The sequence below is a fragment of the Taudactylus pleione genome, unplaced genomic scaffold (assembly GCF_031769625.1).
Source record: "Taudactylus pleione unplaced genomic scaffold, aTauple2 ptg000397bl, whole genome shotgun sequence".
Lineage (NCBI taxonomy): Eukaryota > Metazoa > Chordata > Amphibia > Anura > Myobatrachidae > Taudactylus > Taudactylus pleione.
The window spans coordinates 6,446,631-6,470,328 of NW_028284799.1; the positions used below are offsets into that span (position 1 = coordinate 6,446,631).

General features: G+C 44.9%; 1 protein-coding gene across 1 annotated transcript in view; it reads left to right on the top strand.

Annotated features, from left to right (window-relative positions):
- Nucleotides 1–23,698, top strand: part of LOC148506739 (uncharacterized) — a 42,796-nt gene that overhangs the window by 16,017 nt on the left and 3,081 nt on the right. The window contains exons 4-9 of the mRNA XM_088446322.1: nucleotides 7,861–8,038; nucleotides 8,305–8,367; nucleotides 10,188–10,259; nucleotides 10,337–10,384; nucleotides 13,988–14,047; nucleotides 21,566–21,621. Of these exons, the coding sequence (XP_088302448.1) occupies nucleotides 7,861–8,038; nucleotides 8,305–8,367; nucleotides 10,188–10,259; nucleotides 10,337–10,384; nucleotides 13,988–14,047; nucleotides 21,566–21,621 (477 nt within the window). The remainder of the gene's footprint in view (nucleotides 1–7,860; nucleotides 8,039–8,304; nucleotides 8,368–10,187; nucleotides 10,260–10,336; nucleotides 10,385–13,987; nucleotides 14,048–21,565; nucleotides 21,622–23,698) is intronic.

Here is a 23,698-nt window from a genome sequence, read left to right on the forward strand (position 1 = left end):
GAATCTGAGGGTCAGGTGGTAGGAGCCCCTTTGCTGATATCCTGTGTAGCCTGAAGAGCAGGTTTATCCTCACAGGATTTTGTACAAAATGGACTATGTGAGAACTGTTTTAGACAGTCACCACATCAGTCAAGTTTAACCATTACAGGGTCCTTTTCCCAGGTTATGGCCCAGGTGGTGGAGCGTTTGGCTGCCCCTGCACCCCTGGTTTGGGGTTTCCCTCAGCAGATGCATCCCCCTATGGTTATGCCCTCTATGTTTCCATCCTGGATGGACCTTGGTGCTGGTAGAAGTATGGCGTCCTCTTCGGAGGGTTTTCTACCGCCACAGGCCGCCAAACCAAATCAGCCAAAATCTAGACGGCGTTCGGCCTCCCATACGGGTGAGTATTCTAGTACATTCTCTGAGGAGGAGCAGGCACAAGATTCCTCTCAGGAGTCTAGCTCCGAAGAGGGTGAAGATCACTTCCCAGTGGCTGATGTCCCTTTTTTGATCAAGGCGGTCAAGTCAGTGTTAAATATTGAGGATGGGGATCCTCCACATAGGAAGACACCCCTGTTTAAATGCCAGAAAGTGTTTAAGGCAGAGTTCCCTAAGTCAGAACATTTATCAGAACTTATGGGGGAAGCATGGGTCTGTCCGGATAAGAAAAACCACCCCTCCAAAAGAGTGGCGCTGTTGTATCCTTTTCCATCAGAAGAATGTGCTAAATGGGAGACTCCACCTTCTGTTGATGCGCATGTGGCACAGCTAATAAAGTGTACCACGCTTCTGATCCCGGCAGTCCTATTGAAGGAAGCCACGGATAGAAGACTGGAGGGTTGCCTTAAATAAATTTTTTAAATTTCAGGAACAGCCACTCGTCCAGCTATGGCCACCGCTTGGGTTGCAAGGGCCATTTGGAAGTGGGTGAAAACTCTGGCAGAATCTTTGCCAGATGCATCCAAGGAACATCTGGACGTGATTTCCTTTATTAAGGAGGGGGCGTCCTATCTGGGAGAAGCAGCCTTGGATGCTGGGATTCCTTCTTCCAGGGTCTCAGCGGAATCCGTGGTGGCACGTAGGATTCTCTGGTTGAAAGATTGGAGAGCGGATGCAGGGTCCAAAAAGGCCCTAGAATCCCTTCCATTCACAGGAGGAGTCCTTTTTGGTCCAGAAATTGGACAAAATTGTGGCCTCCATGGCAGCCTCGAAAGCTGCGGGGCTGCCTTCAGCATCTCTGGCTAAAACCAGACGGGTGTCCTTTCGGGGGTTTCAACCACAGGGCAAGACCAAGGGTCAGCCCTCAGCTAGAGTTCTGCCTAAAGAGACAGGACCTAGGAAACCCTGGCAAAGCAAGCGTCCAGTTTCCAGAGTCCAGGATAAACCAGTGGCCTGATGGGACGGGCCTCCCTCTGGGGAATCCCAGGGTAGGGGGCCGACTTCTCCAGTTTTCAGAAGCCTAGCATCTCACAAAAGAGGATGCCTGGGTTTGGGGAGTGATCTTCCGCGGGTACGCCCTGACGTTTTGGAGAAGTCCTCCTCAGAGATTTTTTGGCGCAAACCCGAAGGAGGGTTCGGTAAGGGCCTTGGCCCTTCAACAAGCTATCCAATCTCTACTAGCATCGGAAGTTGTTATTCCGGTGCCAGGGAATCAATTACAGGAGGGGTTTTACTCCAACCTGTTCTTGATTCAGAAACCGAATGGGTCATAACGGCCCATTCTAAATTTGAAAGGGCTCAACAAATTTGTTCGAGCCCCCGGGTTCCATATGGAAACATTACAGTCGATCGTGTTGGCCATGGAACAGGGGGACTATATGGTGTCCTTGGATATACAGGATGCTTACCTCCACATACCAATCACCCGGACCCATCAACAATTACTACGGCTTGCAGTAGGGGGAGAATATTTTCAGTTTCAGGCCCTACCATTTGGCCTGTCCACGGCTCCCCAGGTGTTCACCAAGGTGATGGCAGTAATGATGGCATGCCTCAGATGCCAGGTTGAATTTTGCCTTACTTGGACGATCTCCTGTTGCTAGGTCAGTCTCCGCAGCAGTTACAGGATCATTTGGGACTGACGGTGTCCTGTCTGTACAGTCACGGGTGGATTATAAACTGGAAGAAATCGTCACCCCTTCCGGTACAGCAGATGTGTCACTTAGGGGCAAGATTGGACTCCTTGGCGCAGAGAATATATCTGCCAGAGGAGAAGATTCTTGCTCTGCAATTGCGGCTATGCAAATTGCTTCACAACAGATAAATATCTGTTCAGTCAGCTATGCAGGTGCTGGGGTCAATTGTGTCCATCTTCCGTATGGTGGAGTACACTCAATTTCACTCCAGACCACTGCAGCAGTTAATCCAGTCGCGTTGGAACAAGGATTACCGCACGATCAAGTCCAGTTACTGCATCTCTCTCCAGATGTACGATTATCCCTGTCGTGGTGGTTACGGACAAGGCATCTCAGACAGGGTCGTCCCTTTTGGGTGTTGGATTGGACATTACTCAAGACTGATGCCAGTCTTCGGGGCTGGGGGGCGATGACAGGATCACACGTCTTTCAGGGAAGGTGGACAGAGGCGGAAAGCCAGCTACCCATAAATATCCTGGAACTAAGAGCAATACTCAAAGCTTTAGTTCAGGCTCAGGAAATTTTGAAGGGCAGACCTGTGCAAATACAGTCCGACAGTCGCACCGCGGTAGCCTACCTAAATCATCAGGGAGGCACAAGGAGTCGGACTGCCTTGACAGAAGTGTCAAGGATCCTGGTGTGGGCAGAGCATCACCTCCCCACATTATCTGCCATGTTCATTCTGGGAGTCCTGAATTGGGAGGCGGACTTTCTCAGTCGGCAGGAGATGAGTGCAGGAGAATGGGCCCTGCATCCACAGGTTTTTCAAAACCTGGTGGACAAATGGGGTCTACCAGAAATAGACCTCATGGCAACAAGAAGGAACAACAAGGTTCCCAGGTATGGATCCTGGACAAGGGATCCAAGGGCCAAGTTTGTGGACGCACTGACGGTAAGATGGTGGTACAGGCTAGCATATTTGTTCCCGTCGTTTGCTATTCTCCCCAGAATCATCAGAAAGATCAAGCAAGAGGGCAGTACGGTGATATTAAAAGCTTCGGCATGGCCGAGACGTCATTGGTTCACCGACCTAGAGTCTCTCTCCATGGATACTCCATGGTCCCTTCCATTGAGACCGGATCTGTTATTACAGGGTCCTTGCTGGTACCCGGATCTTCATCGGTTATCTTTGACGGCATGGCTCTTGAGGCCTCGGTCTTGAGGAAGAAAAAGTTTTCTGAGGCCGTGATACAGACGTTGCTGAAGGCATGTAAGCCGTCCTCGGCTCGTATTTACTATAGAATTTGGCATACGTTCTTTCAGAGGTGTGAACTGAGGAAATATGACCCGGAAAGATTTCGGGTTTCTAGAGTGCTTGATTTTCTTCAAAGCGGACTGGAAAAGGGGCTCCGCCTGGCCTCGTTGAGGGTACAAGTTTCAGCCCTTTCAATCTGGTTCCAACAGAAGATCACCCTAATTCCAGATATAAGGACGTTTTTCCAGGGGGTGTTGAGGATTCAGCCTCCCTTTGTTACCCCGGTAGTTCCGTGGGATTTGACACTAGTTCTCAGGGTCTTACAGTCTCCCCCATTTGAGGCCTTAAATTCAACAGATTTTAAGTGGTTAACAGCAAAGACAGTATTTCTATTGCATCTGCACGCAGAGTATCGGATCTGGCTGAACTTTCTGTCCGTGCTCCCTTTTTGGTATTTCATCAAGATAGAGCAGTACTTGCGTACTAGGCAGGATAACCATCCAAAAGTGGTATCTAAATTCCATATAAATGAAGAGATAGTGGTCCCAGCTTTTCAGGATGCAAGTCTCTCGATGGAAGAGGCTTCCATAGATGTTGTCCGTGCATTGCAAATTTATACAAAACACACTAGCAAATGGAGGAAATCTGATTCCCTTTTTGTGCTTTATGGTTGTCATAAGCGTGGCTGGCCAGCCAATAAACAGACGCTGGCCAAGTGGATTCGCATGGCAATCTCTCAAGCTTATACACAGACTGGCCTATGGGTGCCGGACTCCATAACAGCACATTCTATTCGATCAGTAGGGCCTTCGTGGGCAGCCTGCAGGGGTGCCTCTGCTGAACAATTGTGCAGGGCAGCCACATGGTCTTCCATCCATACTTTTGTAAAATTTTATGCTTTTGACACTTTTGCCTCTCAGGATGCCTCCTTCGGGTGTAGGATTCTCCTCTCTTCCGAGACTCAGGAGTGTTTCCGCCCGTAGGATTTGTAATTTGGGATATCCCCAACGTATCAGCTATGGACCCCATGGACCCCAAAGAAGAAAATATGAGTTATGGTGTAACATACCTTCGTTAACTCTTTTTCTTCGAGGTCCATGGGATCCACAGGACACCCACCCTGACGCACCTGTAGTTCCGGGGGTCTCCATAAATTCCTTTCTCATGAGAGTCTGGACTAGTGAGTATGGGTTTCTTCTTTCTTATCCTTTTTTGACTTCACCTTCTTTGACCTTGTAACGAACTGGCTACCTGTGGCCGGAGGCGGGGTATATGAAGGAGGGATCCGGTGCATCCTGGGAGCAGAGAGCTTGTTTGTTTTAACTGTTTGGTGACCGGGATTTATACCCCGCCCCCCAACGTATCAGCTGTGGACCCCATGAACCTCGAAGAAAAAGAGTTAACGAAGGTATGTTATACCATAACTCCTATTTTTGAAATACGAAGTTATTACATGTACTTCACAGATTTCACTCACTGGAAGATTGCTTGTATTCTGTTGTTGTGCTGTTCTTTGGGCCAAAACCTGTTGTAGAATATGCTTTACAGTTCAGGTATCAAACACATAGGGGAATGTAGGCAGAGGTGAAAAATAGGCGTGGTCACTGAAAATGGGGCATGCCAACATGACACCCATTTCTCGTCACTCTGGGAACATCCCTTTCCATTCCATATGCACCTTACCTACATGGTGGTTTCTTGCAATATGGAACATCTGAAGAAGTATATCCTCCATGGGAAGACAGTATCTTCGGTTGGTATTCACGTAGGTCACATGGCCCGGAAGATGCCTGTTTGTGTAGGAATATTAACAAGGTCATCATCATACAACAGCTGTTCAACCAGACTTGTTACCCCTGTGTAACTTCCTTCCCCCTGCGTCTTCTGTCAGCCACACCATAGCTTCCCCCCCCTGTGTCGTCTCAGCCACACCATCACCTCCCCACCACATCGTCTCTCAACCACGCCATTGCCTCCTCCCCCTGCATCATCTCTCAGTATACATTCGCCTACCCCCCCTTTGCATCGTCTCTCAGCACACCATCACAGATAGATACAAACACACCCCTCTTTCACACAAATGCAGCCAGCCAAATAAATACGTTGCTGGCATCAATTGTTTTTAAAAGTCACCCCCACCCCCCTGCAAAAAAACGAATACACACCTGGCTGCACCAGAGCGGAGAGAGCGCCGGGGATGGAAGAATCACCCTGTCACCCGGCGGCAGCTCTCAGGATAGAGAATGGGAAGACTGCCTGGGAGAGGCTGCGCACTTCTGCTGCAGCTCCCCCTGCAGTTAGCACCAGCAGGCATCGTTAGTCACATCAAAGTCTTTAGTCTGGGTGCAATGGTGGCGGGGGGGGGGGGGTAGGGCGGTGATGGTACGATGCCCTGGCCGGTGGCGCCCCCCCTCTGCTGGGCCTGCCACGGCTAGTTACGAGAGTAGGATACATTTAACTGTGAACTGTACATGTAAAATTTAAATTTAACAAGTGAGAGATGTCACAATACAGTGAGTCTACACAGTAATTGCAGATGTATGCTGGATGGTGGAAGTTGGATCACTGCCATCCACTTATTATTCAGTTAGTCAGGGGCATAACCAGGTATTTGAAGGCCCCATAGCAAAAGTTTGTAAGGGCCCCTATGTACCACCCAATGGTGAAAAATGTATATAACACATGTAACCATACCTCCATTCTTTTATGATCATTGAAGAGGGACAGTTTGCGCACCGTAGGTCGAAAAGGGGGTGTGGTTTTGGGAAAAGGGGTGGGCCTCATGAAAACTGGGCAGAGACTCGTGGTAACCTGCGTTTACATCACTGTGGGGGGCGTGCACAGCACTCTCCGAGATGCTGGGCAGCCCCCTGACTCTCACTACACTGGTGAACAGATGCCGTGTTCTCCTTCTGCTTACCTGCTGCTCTGCTATGCTCCCAACTCCCCCCCACCGTGGGACACTGCGGCCCGCGGGTGGGACAGCGGGATAGTCCCAGAAAAATGGGACAGTTGGGAGGTATGCATGTAACTTTGACAAGGAAGATGGGCCCCATAGCAGCTGCACCCCTACCTATGGGCGCACCTACTATGGTAGTTACGCCCATGCAGCTAGTGCCTCTGCAGCCATTGTTCAGCAAGATTGCAACTAGTAAAGACACACTGCTGCAGCTCTCTAGTGACCTGTTGTGATTTGCACACAGACCATTTTACAGTATAGTGATATCTTAAGATACAGTGCCATCTACTGTTCCTATAGCCACTAAAGTGTATTTGGCATCTAAGCTGTTTTTTTTATACTTCAACAAATCTAAATCAAGGCACAGAACACCACCAAATGTTTTGCACTTGTCTCTTTAGCTTGTTCACCAAATGAGGAGAGTGCAAAAGATTGCACATTTTAAGTAAAGGAAACACACAAAACAATACTAAAGACAAAAAAGACAATATTTAGAACTTTTTTTTTGTGACTATCATTTTTTGCTGTTTCCCTACATATTCTTCAGTAACCCTTTAAATTTAATGGATAACCTGGTCAGATTTCATGTATCCAGTTGTTTTTTTTTGGGGGGGGGGAGGGAATTCAACTAGCTCTGAAAAAGTGATAACTTAACTTGTGTCAAGTTATGGCACATTTAGCTGCTCTTGATGCAATAATTTTGCATCTTTTGGCTATGTGCGCTCTGGTTTTTCACACAATCCTATTGCAGAACCCGCGACGCAACAAATGTGCAACAATTTTTATATATTTTGCCGTAATGAGTATAGGTAAAAATGGGGGGATCTGCCTGAACCCCAGAAAATGCCAAACTGATATAGGGTAACAATATAAAAGTGTATTAGTGGCCCCAATAAAAGTATTTTGGATTCTTAAAAAGGGTCAAATGGCTGTTATATGCATTTTTCTAAAACACTCAAATAATGATAGGAATTTTTTTTCTGCAAAATAAATGTTCTTTTTAAATTGGGGTGCATAAAAATGCATGTGTAATTTAAAGACGCCTTTAAAAATCCTTCAAAATACGCCTCTAACACCCCCATCAATCACTGAGCATCCCAAGATACATTTTCTACATCAATTAAGCCATTTTCCTGCAATTTGCACTTTTTCAGCCCAAAAAGATGTATCATTATTGGTCAAACTAAACTAATTAAAAAATAGCTTTTGCCTAATTCGTCATTAAGGAGGGTGTCCCAGTCGTTCTGAATCAACTCCCGACATTTTTATCATAAGCAACTTGCACAACTTACCACCTACTCAGGAGATGGTGAAAAGTTTTTGCGACTTTATGCTATGGAGAATTCGCATATGAAAAAACAGCGAATTCATGACAAGTTTTGCAGGATTGCATGACAAGTATTCTTTTGCACAATAAGCCGTTTTTCGCCGAAAAGCGGCCTATCGCAGCTAATTGAAATCACCCCTTGGTCTTTATATATTTACATGTTAGGAGTTTTTTTATGTTTCCCATTTTTTATTGTCTAATATACAAATAATTATTCAATATTATGTTGTTGTACTAATAATTAATTCTTCTTTACTGCCAGGGCTTTTTCTGCATCCCGCATCCCCTTATTGACCCAGATTTGGAATGATATAAGCACTTGGGAAGAGGAACTTAATCCATCTCTAGAACTTGCAATTAAAATTCTAAGAATACTGCAGGGGCTAAAAATGACTCCACATAAACGCAAACAAACAATAGCTTCCTATGATGGTTATCTGGTACGTATAGTCATTATACTGTATACCTAACCAAGATGAGGCAACAACTAACACAAAATAGAGTATCATTCAGCTGGGGACACTGGGCCTGATTCTGAGTTGTACACAGCCCTATGGCTAGCGTACAACTCTGATGGTGGACGATCGTCACATGCACAGGATCTGTACTGCGCATGTGCCGATCAGTGTCTGCTAGATCGATCGCAGTGCCCCCTAAGCCGCAGAATGATTTTTTGATTTTTTTTTTTGCATCTTTCCAATTTCAGAATAGAAGGGTTGCTAAAGTCTCGGCAGCAATGCAGGAATACAAAGAGCTTTTATGTACACAGGTAATTTAAAAATCAACACTGTTAAAGTTTAGAACGTATAGTTAATGTTTGATTGCAGTTTAATCTAGTCCGATTTACTAACTGCATATGCGGACAGGTCTGTTCTTGTGTACTATCGCTGTAAAATGCTCTGCACAACTTGGGGCCTGATTCAGCATTGATCATTCATGTGCAATGCTAAACGCAGATTGCCGATTATCAGGAATCTGAGCATGCGCAAGATCCGTTCTGCACTAGTGCAGAACTAGTCCTGCATGATTGCGAGAAGGCCCCCGTATGCCTCTGCCTGACAGGCAGAGGTATTTACGGGGTATACAATCGGGAAGCCGGCTACCTTAATACCGGCAGCCGACTTCCCGACTGTCATATCCCGGCGAGAGTGAAATGCCGGGCGTCTAAATGTAGACACCTGACATTTCCCCGATCGAAGGGATGCCGGGCACCGCGAGCAGACAGCCGCAGGGGGGAACAGTTAGGTTTAGGGTACCCGGGGGGGACTTAGGGTTAGGCACCTCCCCGGGAGGGTTAGGGCTAGGCTAGGGTGGGTTAGGGTTAGGCACCCCCAGAGGGGACTTAGGGTTAGGAACCCCCCCGGGGGACTTAGGTTTAGGCAGCGGGGAAGGGGGGGGTTTAGGGTTAGGCACTTGGGGGGGAGGTTAGGGTTAGGCACCCCTAAGGAGGGTTAGGGGTTAGGTTAGTCAATACTTACCTATCGACGATCAGGATTTCCAGCGCTGTCGGGCTTCCGCTGCCGGGAAGTCTGCTTTGGTCGGCCAGGTGCTGCCGGGAATCGAACCGCCATGCGGTCGGCGGTATTTCATACCGATTCCATTTACGGGGAGGTGCAGGGCCGTGGACGGCCTGTGTTCCTGAAAAAGGAACACGTCCCCGTTTTCCAAGAGTGGCAAGGCCAGGATCAGCACCCACGGATGCAGTTTCCTGGCCTCACAAGCCGGCTAGACTAAAAAGCTGAGGCTTGCTCAGCTGGCCGACGCTGTCCACCATCGAGACCGATGGTCGTGATGGTTATCCCAGCCTGCAGCCAGCCTTGGTCGTAGTGCTGAGATCGCAAATGTAGCAGGGGGCAGTCGCGTATCTATAATAGGTGCAGGGCGCCCCGCACCGCACACACTGCACCCATATTTTTTTTAAACTTACCTGTCCGAGGTCCCGCGTCGGGTGTCACTGCTGCTCAGAACACCGGAAAAATGGCCGCCACAGCCATTTTCCGGTGTTCTGCACATGCGCAGTAGAGTCCGGGCACTAGAGTGTGCCCGGAGTCTACTGCACATGCACAGAACGCCGGAAATTGGCCGCCGCGTTCTGCGCATGCGCAGTAGACTCCGGGCACACTCTAGTGCCCGGAGTTTACTAATGGTCCGGTGGCTGGCCAGCCGCGTCAGGGAGAGAGGAGGGGGCCCCGCACTAGGAGTGCACACGGGCCCCCTCCTCTCTTAAAACGCCCCTTGTAGGGGGTGTCATACACCTCTTGCTTCATTTGCATATTTGCAAGGACAGAATTGCAAAGCTGCTTGCGTGCAGCTTTGCAATTCCCTCCACTACTGGTATCACCCCCTTGGTGCGGTATTGTGGGCCCATGTGAAAATCATATGCTAAAGAGTAAAATGACACAGTCCACCGGCTTAGTACATCTACCCTTAAATAAACTAATCCGCACTTTCCCGCCAAAATCAGGGCAGTTGGGATGTATCCTTTTGTTGTTCGATACTGTATGCCATATTTTGCAAAGCTCTTTAATATCATTTTGTCTATGCTGCATATGTTTATTCCATAATATTCTAATACTTCTACTGTTGAAGGTATTTTCTATTCTTGAGGCAAAAGACCAGCATGGTTTCTCTGAGCTAAAGGAAGAAATACAGCAAATGAAGGTAAAATAGAAATACCATTGAAATCTTCAGTGACTATAGATGCATCTAGTGTGTTTTAAACTGAGTTTCTGTTGCAGAAGCAGATTCATCATGCAAAGCTATTGTCCTACCAAAAAGATCACAAGGTGAGTTTGTTCTATTGTAGTTATAAATAATACATTGTAAGGTATGCCCTATGTTAACACCTTGCTATTAGAATGGTACCCCTATTTGTGACCTGATCAATTAAGGTTTGACCATTTGCCCATTTCAAAAAGAACAACGGTTTTATTCCTTGATCTACTCAAGTTACTTTTGTATTGTTTGTTTTGGGACAGACATGAGTTATTTTTGGTAGCATAGAAGCAATTTACGGTTTTTCATTTATGGCTAAAACTGAAAAAACAAGCAGAAATTAGTGTAACCCAAAATATAACTACCTGCATTGTCCTCATCAGTCAGAAGATGACAATGTGTATGCTTGGTCTTACTTAATGTTGGGGAATAACAGTGTTAGGTCAGATGGCCACACTACAGACAGTGGCGTATCTATAATGGGTGCAGTGTGTGCGGGGCACACAGGCCCCCGGGTCCAGGGGGGCCCCGCACCGCACACACTACACTCATATTTTTTTTAAACTTACCTGTCTGAGGTCCCGCGTCGGGTGTCACTGCTGCTCAGAACACCGGAAAAATGGCCGCCACGGCCATTTTCCAGCGTATGCGCAGTAGACTCCGGGCACACTCTAGTGCCTGGAGTCTACTAATGCTCCGGTGGCTGGCCAGCCGCGTTAGTCAGCTGCCAGCCACTAGGGAGTGAGGAGGGGGCCCCGTACGAGGAGTGCACACGGGCTCCCTCCTCTCTTAAAACACCCCTGACTACAGACGTAGCTTATCAACGGCCACCAGCTTTCTGCTCGCTGATATCATTCAGAAGAATGCACATATTTTTCCAGTTGTACTAGAGGGTCAGGGAAGGAAGGTCATGTATTTTTGTTTTCTTTTGTATTAATGTTACCTTTTAGTATTACTAAAGTATTTTAAAATTGTTTTATTTGGGTAGACTTATTATAGTATGATGTGTCACCTTGGCATAGTAACACAATTGACATGTATTCTCTTGATCTGTTAGCAGTTTGCAGATTGCATTGGTTTTGATTGTTACGATTAAAATGGACGATATGAATAACGATTTCGATCATATAGTTATAGTTCATATAGTGCATTTTTCGGTGTCCAATGACCTGCGATGCACGGGCACGTATGGACAATATCGCCCGTGCATGCAGGCCAACCTGGTCGATATCGACCAGGTTACTATAGGGACCTGTGATCATTGTTCGCGGGTCATTATAGTCGTTGGTGAGTCGGTGGTGTGCTGGATGATCGATAGCGATCATTCAGCACACTTGGGAGATAGTGCAACAATATCGTTGTCGATCGTTCCTTGTGTGCGCATCATTAGAGATAATTACCAGTGACTGAGTTTCCTAGCACATTACTGTCAATGAATGTGAAAGCAATCTGCTTCTTCATGCTGGATATCGCCCTCAAATTGAACACTTTGAGGCTGATGCGGATTTGAACATAGGCCTGTTGTCTCCGCACAGTGCATGCTCTGGAACTGAGGGCCTAATTCAAACCCGCGAGCGAGCGAGTCGATGTTGGCCCAGTGCGCACGACGGAGGCGGCTCCGTCGTGCGCATGCGCGAGACCCGGATACCAACGGGCAAACCGTCGCTCCGGGTCTCGCACCAAAGGGGGCGTGCTGTCGATGTTGAGTGAAATCGACAGCATGGGAACGCCTACCGTCTGGGGCCGGCCCCACTGACATCACAAGTGATGTCAGTGGGAGTGCCTTCGGCTCTGATAGAGCCGAAAGCACTCCAAGGCTTGCGGCAACGAGACCCTACCACAAGGGTCTCTTCGCAAGCCTGATGGTCGCGATGGTCTTGACCATCGCGACAATCTTCCTGCCCGCTCGCTATAGCTGTGGGTGGTCACCCACAGCTATACGAGCGGCCAGGAGGCTGCTCTCGAAATGAAGGACGGCCCTGATTCAGAGCGAGCGCTCTGTCAGAGCGCCCGGGTCTGAATCAGGGCCTGAGTGTATAAAAGTACGAGCAAAACAGTCATTCATGTTTCAAATCTGTCTTCACTTGCAAGTAAGGAGGCAGAACTGGACCGCTATGAGCCACACTCACGTAGACAAAGTTCTGGATCATGTAGGCACAACTGTGAGCCATGCAGAGTTGATCGTAAGCGTAAATACGTCTGATGATGATGACTAGTACAAATAAATAGTGCGGGCAAGATGCATACAACTCAGTATGTTGGATAATATTCATATTTATTTCCTTTCACATATTGCATGCACAGTTGATTTGCATTCATTTCTGCCTAAGTACATATCGCATTCAAGGGCCGTATTCAATTAGAGGCGAAAAGTCCTGTACTTTTCGCATGCCGCACTTTTTGACGACTTCGCGTGCTTTAGCCGCGGAAACTTATCGTGCGCGCCCCCGGTATTCGCCGTATTCAATTCAAGTCCCGGCGAAACTCAAACAGGTGAAAAGTGCTTTCAGTTTTGGGGAAATCAGCCTGACACCCCGCAAAAGATGCACTAACATTGGGGATCAGTATAGATGTCCCCGATTAGCCTCCCTAAAGCTATTTGTTTTCAGTTGTTTTTTTGGGAGAAAATAAGTAGTCCCAGCAAATTTGGGGTACATGAAAATGGATGCAAGCATGCTTAAAAATCGCCAAAGTGAAGTTTTAAAAAACTTAAAAAGCGCACCTTCAGCAAGCACCTGCAATTAAAAAAAAAAAAAAAACTCCCCCATACCTGCAGACCCCCAAAGTCTATTTTGCTAGTTTTTAAGTTTGTACTCCAACTTTGAACTTTTTTGCCCCCTTTTTCAAAGTCAACTTTTGGGGTGTTCAGTTTTTTTTAGGATTTCTTTGATGCAGTTTACCTTTGGGGACTTGTCCTGATGGTGCAGGGTGGTTTCCCCACTTTTTCACGCCAAAACCGCAATTCAGCACTTTTTTCCGAAAGCTAGTCATAGGCGAAACTTTTCCACCATGTACATTGCATTGCGTTTTCGCACCGGCGAAAAGTCGCCACAATTGAATACGGGGATAAGTTTCCGCTGGCAAAATGACGCAAAACTTTTTCGCAAAAAAAAAACGCTAATTGAATACGGCCTCAAGTGTATTACATAAGACATACACTTTGTTCCTGTATAAATTATTGCATTATTTTCTAGCACACACCTCATGCATACAGCAGGGCCGTAACTAGGGTAGTGCGACCTGTGCCATGGCACAGGGCACCGCAAGCCAGGGAGCGCTGTTTGGGCCTGTCAATTTTCCTGTTTATTTTTATTCTCACTTGTAGCTCCCTCTTCTTTTATCCCCAGCATCTCCTGGCCTCTCCTATCTCTTCCCTGGCCCTTCCCCTTGAAAATATGTCCCTTTTCCAGCTGCACTATCTTATGTCCCAATTTAAAAAAATGGAGGGGGGGGGGGCACCAATGCTCTCTCTGGCACAGGGCACCAAAAAGTCTAGTTACGGCTCTGGCATACAGGATTTAATTCTTAGTTCTCAAGTCATCTTTCTTCACTTAAAAATTTACCTATGCAACCTTGTTCGTATACTTATGTATAAGTTTATTTGTTGAAGAAAGATTGATATATATATACATATGTTGAATAAGTTGTCTGTAATTACTGCCTTTTTTTTACAGAAACGTTCCTTATTAAGAGACATTAAAAGAGCATTGGTTGGATCCCACCAGTTGAGAACAGTAAGCAGGGTGATGGGGATATGATTAAAAGGGAACATACTGTAGATACAGCATGAGTATTCTGTTATATAAATTTTAATTCATGGTGATTGTGCACTTTAATGCTTTGCTTGTAAGGAGTGTGCTATTGTACTACAGATATAATAAGCCTATACAGTTGTCCCAGTCAACTGTCTGTGGTATGTGCACATAGCTGTCTTATACTTTCAGTTTCAGGGGTATATTTGCTAAAGTGAGAGTTTTTAGAAGTGGAGATGTTGCCCATAGCAACCAATCAGATTTTAGCTATTATCTACTAGAATGTGCTAGTTACATTTTAGGTAGAACCTGATTGGTTGCTATGGACAACATCACCATTTCTAAAAACTCTCATTTTAGTAAATATACGTCTTACAGAGTACAGTGGCAAATGCAATATTTTTAAGGTAGGGGTTTCCATTCTAATATATGCATATAAACATACACAAACTAACAGCACACACACATTATAAGCATACTTACGCACAGCATACTTAGACACTTTTACATAAGCATACTTAAGCACATACAGATATGCATGCTTACTTATACATACATACATACATACATACATACATACTTGCATACATAAACAACACACACACACGCATACTTAGAAAACCAAGGGCTGAGGAGGGAAGCCAGAGTCCATGTGAGCTCCCTCGGCCATACCTGTATCCTGTGCTTAGGGCTCTGCCAATCGGAGCTCTCTCTCTGTGGAGCGGCAGCTCCGTCGTGCCCGCAGGTGGCCTGCAGCCAGTACAGAGACAGAAATTAGGGGGGTTCTGAGTACTCAGAAGCAGTGGCGGCTCCAGGGGTGGGTTGCGGTAGAGTCCAAAATTCAAAATAGAGAAGCCACACCAACTGCCAGTGAGTCCCAGCTATCTATGTTTGGCAGTGTGTGAAATGACAGTTGGTGTGGCTCCCCTATTTGAATTTTGGACTGCGCTGCAGCCCCACCTCTGGAGCCGCCACTGCTCAGAGGTCACACCCCCCCCCACCCCCTGCATGCACGTTTGGAGTATTTCACATGTGTACATTTGCTAGCATGTAGTTCTCCTTCCTTCATCCATAGCAGGTTATATAGTTTATACAACAATGGTTGGTATAGAACATTTTTGTTTAGTGGTTGTATTACGGCCATTAACATTCTTATTATTCCTTTTTTATGGGTTTTCCTGTTTCTTTATTTCCCTTTTATTATTTTTATAGTAATAAACATTTCCCCTTAAAGGCTAAGGGCCAAATATGGATGGACACCGTTGTTATGCAATTACATATATATGCTGACCTGAAGGTATCTTATGCTAAATGGTGCTGCTGTATGAACTTGCATTTAAGTGTGTGAGGCGCTATTAGCATATTGTCATGTGGGGATGTAGTCAGCATCCCGGCGTGCGGGATGCCGATGGGCGAAATCCCGGTGCCAAAATCCTGACAGTGTCTGGATCCCGGCACCAGAATTCTGACTGCCGGCATCCCGAAGGTAAGTATAGGGCGTTAGGTCGGAGAGTTAGCGTTAAGGTGTGGGGTTAGGGTTAGGCACTAGGGGGGCGGGTTAGGTTTAGGGTGCGGGGAGGGGAAGTTAGGTTTAGGCACTAGGAGTGGGGGAGTTAGGTTTATACATTTTACGCTTACTACTCTTTACGGTGTTAGAGGAAGAAGCGGGAAAGCTTAAGTACAAAAAGGGGGATAATGTACTAAGTCTTGGAGAGAGATAAAGTACCAACCAATCAGCTCCTAACTGTCATTTTACAGACTGTGGGCAGGATGTAATAAGCATTGCATTTGCGAAGTGGTACATCCTGCCCCTTATCGGGTACATACCGGGGTTGATTTCCGTGATATGTACCTAGGAATACAATTTAAATTACAAAGGACAACTCTCCAGGTAAGAGCTGTCCTTTGCGATACCCCCGTATAGAGGGACTTCCGGTTGAACACCCAGAAGTCCCCTGGAGTCCTTATGCGCAGAAGGACGCGTGTGCCACGGTTGGAGCTTGGAGCTCTCAGAGAGCGTTCCGATAAGAAGCCCATAGGCTTCTATTGGGTAACGCCATCTGAAGATGGTGTTACCCATCAGGACAAAGCAATGCATTCCGGTACTTAGTACATATAGGAAATGCATTAAAACCCCCGAAAACTGCATTTTCTGGGGTTTTACTGCAGTTTTCATTTTGGTACATCCCCTCTTGTATTTGATAAATGACAGTTAGGACGGAGCTGTCTGGTTGGTACTTTATCTCTCTCCAAAGCTTAGCACAGTTACCCCTAAGGGAGTGTTCAAGTGATGGGTAGTTCACGAATGATTAGTTCAAAATGAACTAATCTTCATAGTGAACTAGTTGATATAGTTCACAGCTCTGGCAAAAAGTAGTTAATCAGGAACTAAAATAAGTGGGAAGAGTTAGACACAGTGAGAGAGAGCACAGCAGCTCCATTAGGCATGAGTCTGTACTGCTAATCGACCACAGGTGGCACTGCTGTGCGCAGACATTATGAGGGCTCTGAGGAGCTGATTCATTCTAGTTCATTCTCCTGGCATATAGTTCAGTAGTTCGTTTAGGCCAGTGGATCATGTAATTCAAAAGTCACACAATACATTCCCCATCAGCTCAAGTCACAGTGCTGCATGCTATTTACTGTAGTTCTGTTTATTCCACAAGATACAGGGCTCTATTTACTACAATCCGCATATTGAATGCGGATTGTAGTGTGATATTACCGAGTGAATTTGCATTGCGAATTCAGGCAATATCACAGGGATTTACTATAAATCCCTTGCAGGGACAGAGCTTGCGATAAAGCTCTGTCCCTGCGGATCCCATCCGCACTCTAGTCGCGGTATTTTCGGAAAAAATACCGCGACTAAGAGCCCGCGCATGCGCCGACCGACCACCGCTACTACCCCCACCGATGCTAAGCCCCGCCCCCGGCACTAAGCCCCGCCCCCCGCGATCGCGGACCCCCGCGACCCCCCCCCTCCTCCCCCCCGCGACCCCCTCCCTTCATTAGACTTACCTGCATCCTCCTGGCCTCCGGTGATCTTCTCCGGGCTTCCCGATCAGGTGATCTCCCATACTGCACTGGGGCCCGATCACCTGATGACCGGGCCCCAGTGCACTGTGGGAGACCAGCTGACCGGAGTGGAGCCATCACCGGAGGCCCGATCACCGGTCCCTGGAGTCAGGTAAGTAAAAAAAAAAAAAAGTTTAATTTTTTTTTTTTATTTTTTTTACAGTTATCAGCTTGCGGTCTGCTTAGACCACACAGCTGATTACTGGTACCGGCTCCCGCCTCTGCTCTCCCCGTTAGAGCAGAGTGGGAGCCCGGTAACCGTTATTATCACAGAGCTTCCCCCGGTATTTTTTTACAATTTATTCTTAGTAACTATGGTCGGATCACATTTCCCATTACAATTATGGGAAATGCGATCTGCTTTACTAAAAATAAGTGATACTGGGGGTTGGAGTAGAATTTTACTAATTCTACTCCAATTGCCCTGTAATAACTACAGGTGAAACTAAAATAATGTGAAAAGGGTGTGAAAACACCCTTTTTCACTTTATTTTAGTAAAAATAATGTTAATAAATAGAGCCCATAGGGTGATATGTATCAAACCTTCACGATAGATCAAGTACAGACGTTGCCCATAGCAACCAATCTGTCATTTTATAGTCTGTGCTAGATAAAAGACAGAAGCAGGCATGTACAACCCCTACACTATCATGACCCATTATATCCCTAGATACTTAAAAACAGAAAAATTTAATGTTTCTTACAGGAAAACAGAAATGCAATTATAATACTTATGATTTATAGCAGAATGTGTGCCAGCTAGGCATCTGGGTTTCATAATGTTGTAATGATGATGGGCCTATTTTTATGTGGAGGCCTGGAGCTAGAATCCCATCTAGCCCATTTTTAATCTAGCGCTGGTGTGCATTAAGTGACATTAGTGGGTGTAATTAATAAAAAATAAGATTGGGGTAAAGGTAAGGTTTTTTTTCCAATTGCTGTGTTTGAAAAGCAAAATAGGTGACACTACACAATATTCTGAATTTGGGTCTTTCTCAAAAATAATTAACATTGCAGAGCTAAACATGTTACTACTAGTTTGTATAAGTGATTTCTATTTTAAAATATTAAAAGATTAGACATATTAAAAATATCATTCAATGAGCTAGTAGTCGTATAAATGATTAATGTATGTGTAATAGACTAGTTCACTTCTCTCAGCAGTGTTACAGAGCCAGTGATGTAATGGCCTAAATAAACTACATAAACTAATCTGTTGAACTAATCTTTTGAGTGAAGTAGATCATAATGAACTAATTACCAAAATAAACTAGATTTCCCATCACTTCACGTATTTGCGACACACGCAGAGGGGGAAGCATCTGCATATAAACCTGTTTGAGGTGTATTTGTTGCAGGTGCTCAATCCCAGGTTCAAAATATGATGCATTAGCACAGCTTTAACCTCCACCAAAGATATACTAGTGCCCATAGCCCGGGCCCCCTGAAATATCACAAAGCCCAAGTCTGATTAAAAAAAAATATATATTTTTTTTTTATTTTGCACCATGCTGATAGCACATAGGTAACACCCAACACCCATGCCCGGTGGGTGTTGTGCTATTAAATATGGCTTGTAGTTCTGCAAATGCCAACATGCTCTGGTAGCCATTCGTATGCTTCTAATTGTAGTTCTACCAGCGCAAGCATAGTCAAGCAGTTTATAGCCACCAGGGTTTGCAAGGATTAGCAGTTTCGCAGGAAATAATGCTGTTTTTTCTAGATGTTGAATTTTATTTATTGTTGTCCCTCCTTGAAATGTATTTACATCCCCTTTTGCTGAACTGACTAGTGCTGTGTAGCATTATGTCAGGGGGTACAGGTTTCCATGTTAGTGTCACCAGTCTAATGCCAACAGTGGCCTTTGTGGGGAACTCAACACTGTTCACCTCCCTGCAATTGCTGCTTTTATCCCAGGGTATGGATGCTAATGATGGCATCACTTTGAGGTGGAGCACACTTTTTTAAACTTGGCAAGGTTATTGGCTTATCCCCATCATCCACACCTATTTTGTTCCAGGGGTCAATCTATCACTTGCAACAGGTACATCTCCATATAGACATGTGTGCTGCTGTCTTCCCTCTGAATGACCCCAATTACATGAGCATTCCCTTACTGGAACAGCCCTTCACTCCCCTATAGTAGCTTCTCCATGAATCTGGGCATAAAGAGTAGTAAGTGCAAGATGTGTTTGTGTATAGATTCTTTGCATACATATATAGCGAGGAAATGTGTGTTACCATAACAGTATGTACAACTCCACGTGAGACCCAAAGTCCACCCTGTAAATAACTTTCAGAAATGTGAAAAAAAATGAAAACTAGATATATATATATATATCTATCTATCTATGTGTATATATATGTATATATAATTTTTTTTATTTTATTTTTATTTTTTTTACTTTTTATTTATAACCCATTTGCCATATTTAACATTTATTAGACAAACTGGCCAAAATGTAATATGGTCCAAGCTGCTGGTTAGTTAAGGCAAAACCAGGTTGCTTTTTTTTTTAACTTGTAGAATTTTATTAGACATTTTGAAAACCCAGCCAAAGATGGCTGATACATCAAACAGAAAACACAAATATATATAAAGGATAACAAGTAGAAATAAAAATAATAAGAGACAAAAGACAACATGTCAATTACAGCATCGGTACAATATAAACAAAAGGGGTTACAAAAAGGGAAGAAAAGGGGGGGGATAGGGGTATAATCCAGATTAATCTGAGCTAACAGAGATGGTCAAAAATGAACAGCAAATCTTATATATTAGGTACAGTATAGCATAAAGGCAAACAGAAAAAGCCAAATAAATTCCCGTATAATGCTAAAGTTTAAATCGAGGGCACAAATCATTATATAGGTGAAATCCATAACACCGACTTTTCTAATGGGTTAGAGAGAGAGAGTAGTATTCAAACTACAATCGGCACTTGGTCAAAGGGGTAGTAACAGATTAACATTTTAATCCAATGGTTTCAATGTCATAACTCCTCTGGACATATCCTACAATTTTGGAAAGGGGCGGGGGATCAAGGTTTTTCCATAGTTGAGCTATGGCCGATCTAGTGGCGATAAAGATATGCCCTCTGTATCAAATAGCCTGACATCTGATATGCCTGGGTAGCCATGGTTCGCTAATTCTCCAACTCTCACACTATTACTTAACTATGTGGGTATAGTCAGAGGTGCACTATCAGCCAACACCTTTACCCTATCCCCCCCCCCCCTAACCTTCCCCCAGCCCCTTCCTTTTATATGATTTTAACTCTAGAAAAATGTTTAGTCATTGGAATCATACTCTCTAGTGAATCCCCATTCCTCATATGGTACAATTTGAGGAAGATTTAAGTATGGTCCGAGACAATATATCTAGCACTTAAATTACATTGAACTTCTTTGTTGTTAATAACTTACATACTGCAACATGTATATTGCTCCTGAACAATATTTCAATGTTTATATTTGATTCTTTGATATATTGTAGTGAATCTTTGTCTAGACCCACTCATTTTTTGTATCACTCTGTTGACCATTTTTCTTATTGAAAAACCAAATAAAAACAGATTTAAAAAAAACAAAACAGATATGCCCTGTGACATATCTACAATGGATTTGGAGAGGGTGGTCATAACGGTGGTTTAATACCTGTAACCTTAGAGATAAGATTAAATACATCAGACCAAAGCCTCTGCTTTTTTGGACAAGACCAGAAGATATGAAGGAGGGTGCCTACCTCCCCGCAATATCTCCAACAAAATTGAGAGACAGTGGGCCTGAATTTATATATACGTTCGGGAGTAAGGTATATCCTCTGTATTAATTTAACCAACATTTCTGAATGATTAATACATTGAGACATTTAAATATACTTTGAAAAATCTTGTCCCACTCATCATCAGATAGGGAAATATGCAAATCAACCTCCCATTTTAGTTTGAACTGACAATCTATCCATTTCACCCGGATGCATAAGAATCTTATACCATACAGAGATATCACTTTTCAGGGATGGAGTATGTAAAGTGGATAGAATACAGGAGGAGGATGGAGGTAGAGCCAAAGGACTTCTAGAAAATGACTGGAGGAAGTGACGGACATGCAAATACTTATAAAAATCATTGATGGGGTACCGTATTGCAATTGAAGCTGAGCAAACGTCTTCATACCAGTATCATCCATCAATCAGAGAGACGGGGATAGGTCTGTGATCAATTTAGAAATAGCTTTCAGTGATAAAAAACCAGGTTGCTTTTGCATTTAAAGCTTAGTGCTCCTGTAGCAGCTATCTTGTCAGAATTTTGATAATACCAGCAAATCGGACCGAATTACATTGGGCCACTGTCTTGTGTGTGTGCAGTGATGACAATGTCTTTGCAAAGGCTAATCCTTATTAAATTAATTATTTACAGCAGGATCTAGATTTGGAAATGGAAGGCCTACATATTATCATTTCAGAAGAAAAAAAGTGAGTATCTAACCACTTGCCATCCTGCCAGTGTGTGTGTATGTACGTGTGTGTGTAATATAGTTATAGACTTTATGTCTGCATGCATTGTGAATGTATGTTTGTATATATTTGTTTGACTGGGGATGTAGTCAGCATCTCGGTGTGCGGAATACCGACAGTCTAAATACCGGCTCCGAAATCCAGACCGCATCGGGTTCCTGGCTCCAGTATCCCAACCACCGGCATCCCGAATGTAAGTATCGGGGGTTAGTGGAGAGTTAGGTTTAAGGTTAGGGGTTAGGCACCAGTGAGGGAGTGTTAGGTTTAGGGTGCGGGGAGGGGGAGGTTACATTTAGGCACTAGGGGGGAGGTTACGTTTAGGCACCGGTGAGCGAGGGCTAGGGTTGGGGTTAGGCTTAGTGCTACTATACTCAGAGGTGTAGCATGGGGCCATGGTGCCCGGAGCAATGCCTATGTTACTGCACCCTTCCTCCCCTAACTGAATTCTGCTAAAGTGGTCATGGCCAGCCGCCTCCGGAATCTGACAACGCACGTATGCACACTGTCAGGTTCCATGGTGGAGTCTTTCATAAATAAGAAGCACTTCCCCAACAATGCTGTAGATGTAACTTGCAGGCACAACAATTAGCGCTACTGCTGTCCCTGCCAGCTCACCTTAGTACATAGAGGAGATATCTTCGTTCAAAATTAAAATATCCACCGGGATACTGTCTGTTAATAATCACAGCAGTGCCGAGATTAACACATAGGGCCTGATTCAGACCTGGTCGCAAGCGCTGAGTGTTCGCAACCGGGTCGATGGTGGCCCACAGCGCATGTGCACGACGGAGCCGGCTCTGTTGTGCGCATGCGCGAGACCCGGCTAGTGGCGGGCACTCCGTCGCTCCGAGTCTCGAACCAAAGGGGGCGAGCTGTCGATGTTGAGTGACAGCTCGCCCCCTTTGGTGGGCGGGCCGGGGGGGGTGGCTGCCCAAACGGGGGCGTTCCCATGAGAGTGCCTGCCGTTTGGGGGCGGCCCCACTGACATCACAAGTGATGTCAGTGGAGAGCTTCCGGCTCTGTTAGAGCCGAAAGCTCTCTGGGGCTTGCGATGAACGAGACCCTACCACAAGGGTCTTGTCGCAAGCCCGATGGTCGCGATAGTCTTGACCATCAAGACCATCATCATGGCCGCTCGCTATAGCTGTGGGTGGTCACCCACAGCTATGCGAGCGGCCAGGAGGCCGCTCCAAAAAAAAAGCCCGGCCCCGATTCAGAGCGAGCGGATCTGCATCAGGCCCATAGATCCCATAGAGTGAAAGAAGTGCGCAGCCACATTGTAAATATGTTGGCAATGTCATAGTTAAAAGAACAGAACCCAGGATTTTTACTTAGTTTTTATGTAAGAAATAATTGGATTATTGGTTACTAACCCTTGTTGTGAACTGTTATTAAATTAAATCTGAAAGTCTGCAGTTAAAGCACATCTTGCATCTTGTTTGTTTAATTTCAAAGCCATTGTGGTGGTGAATAGAGGCCAAAATATGAAAATCCTGTCAATGTCCCAATATTTGTGTGTGTGTGTGTGTGTGTGTGTGTGTGTGTGTATATATATATATATATATATATATATATATATATATATATATATATATATATATATATATATATATATATATGGGCTGATTGAAAAGTTATGAGACTGATTTTTTTTTTTTTGTATTCAAAATCCGATGGCTCCACAGGATCTGAACATTTTTCTTTTTCAAAGTAGTGCCCTTCGCATTCAATGCTTTTTTTGAAGCGTTTCTACAAAGATTCCAAGACTGTTTTGTGGCATCACTTTTAGGGTCTATTCACTAAGGCTCCTGTAATTTTTCAAACAAAGCCTGTAACATGACGGTTAGGAGTTGATTGGTTGGAACTTCTCTTTCTCCACTATATCTCTCTCGAAGGCTTAGTGAGTAAACCCTGGAATGCAAAAGCGGAAAAGGGGATACACAAACAGGCACTTATAAAATATTTATACTTATTCCCTTGGATCAGGAGTAAATCTCCTTGATATGTCCTGGATCTGATTAAACAGTCTCTTTCT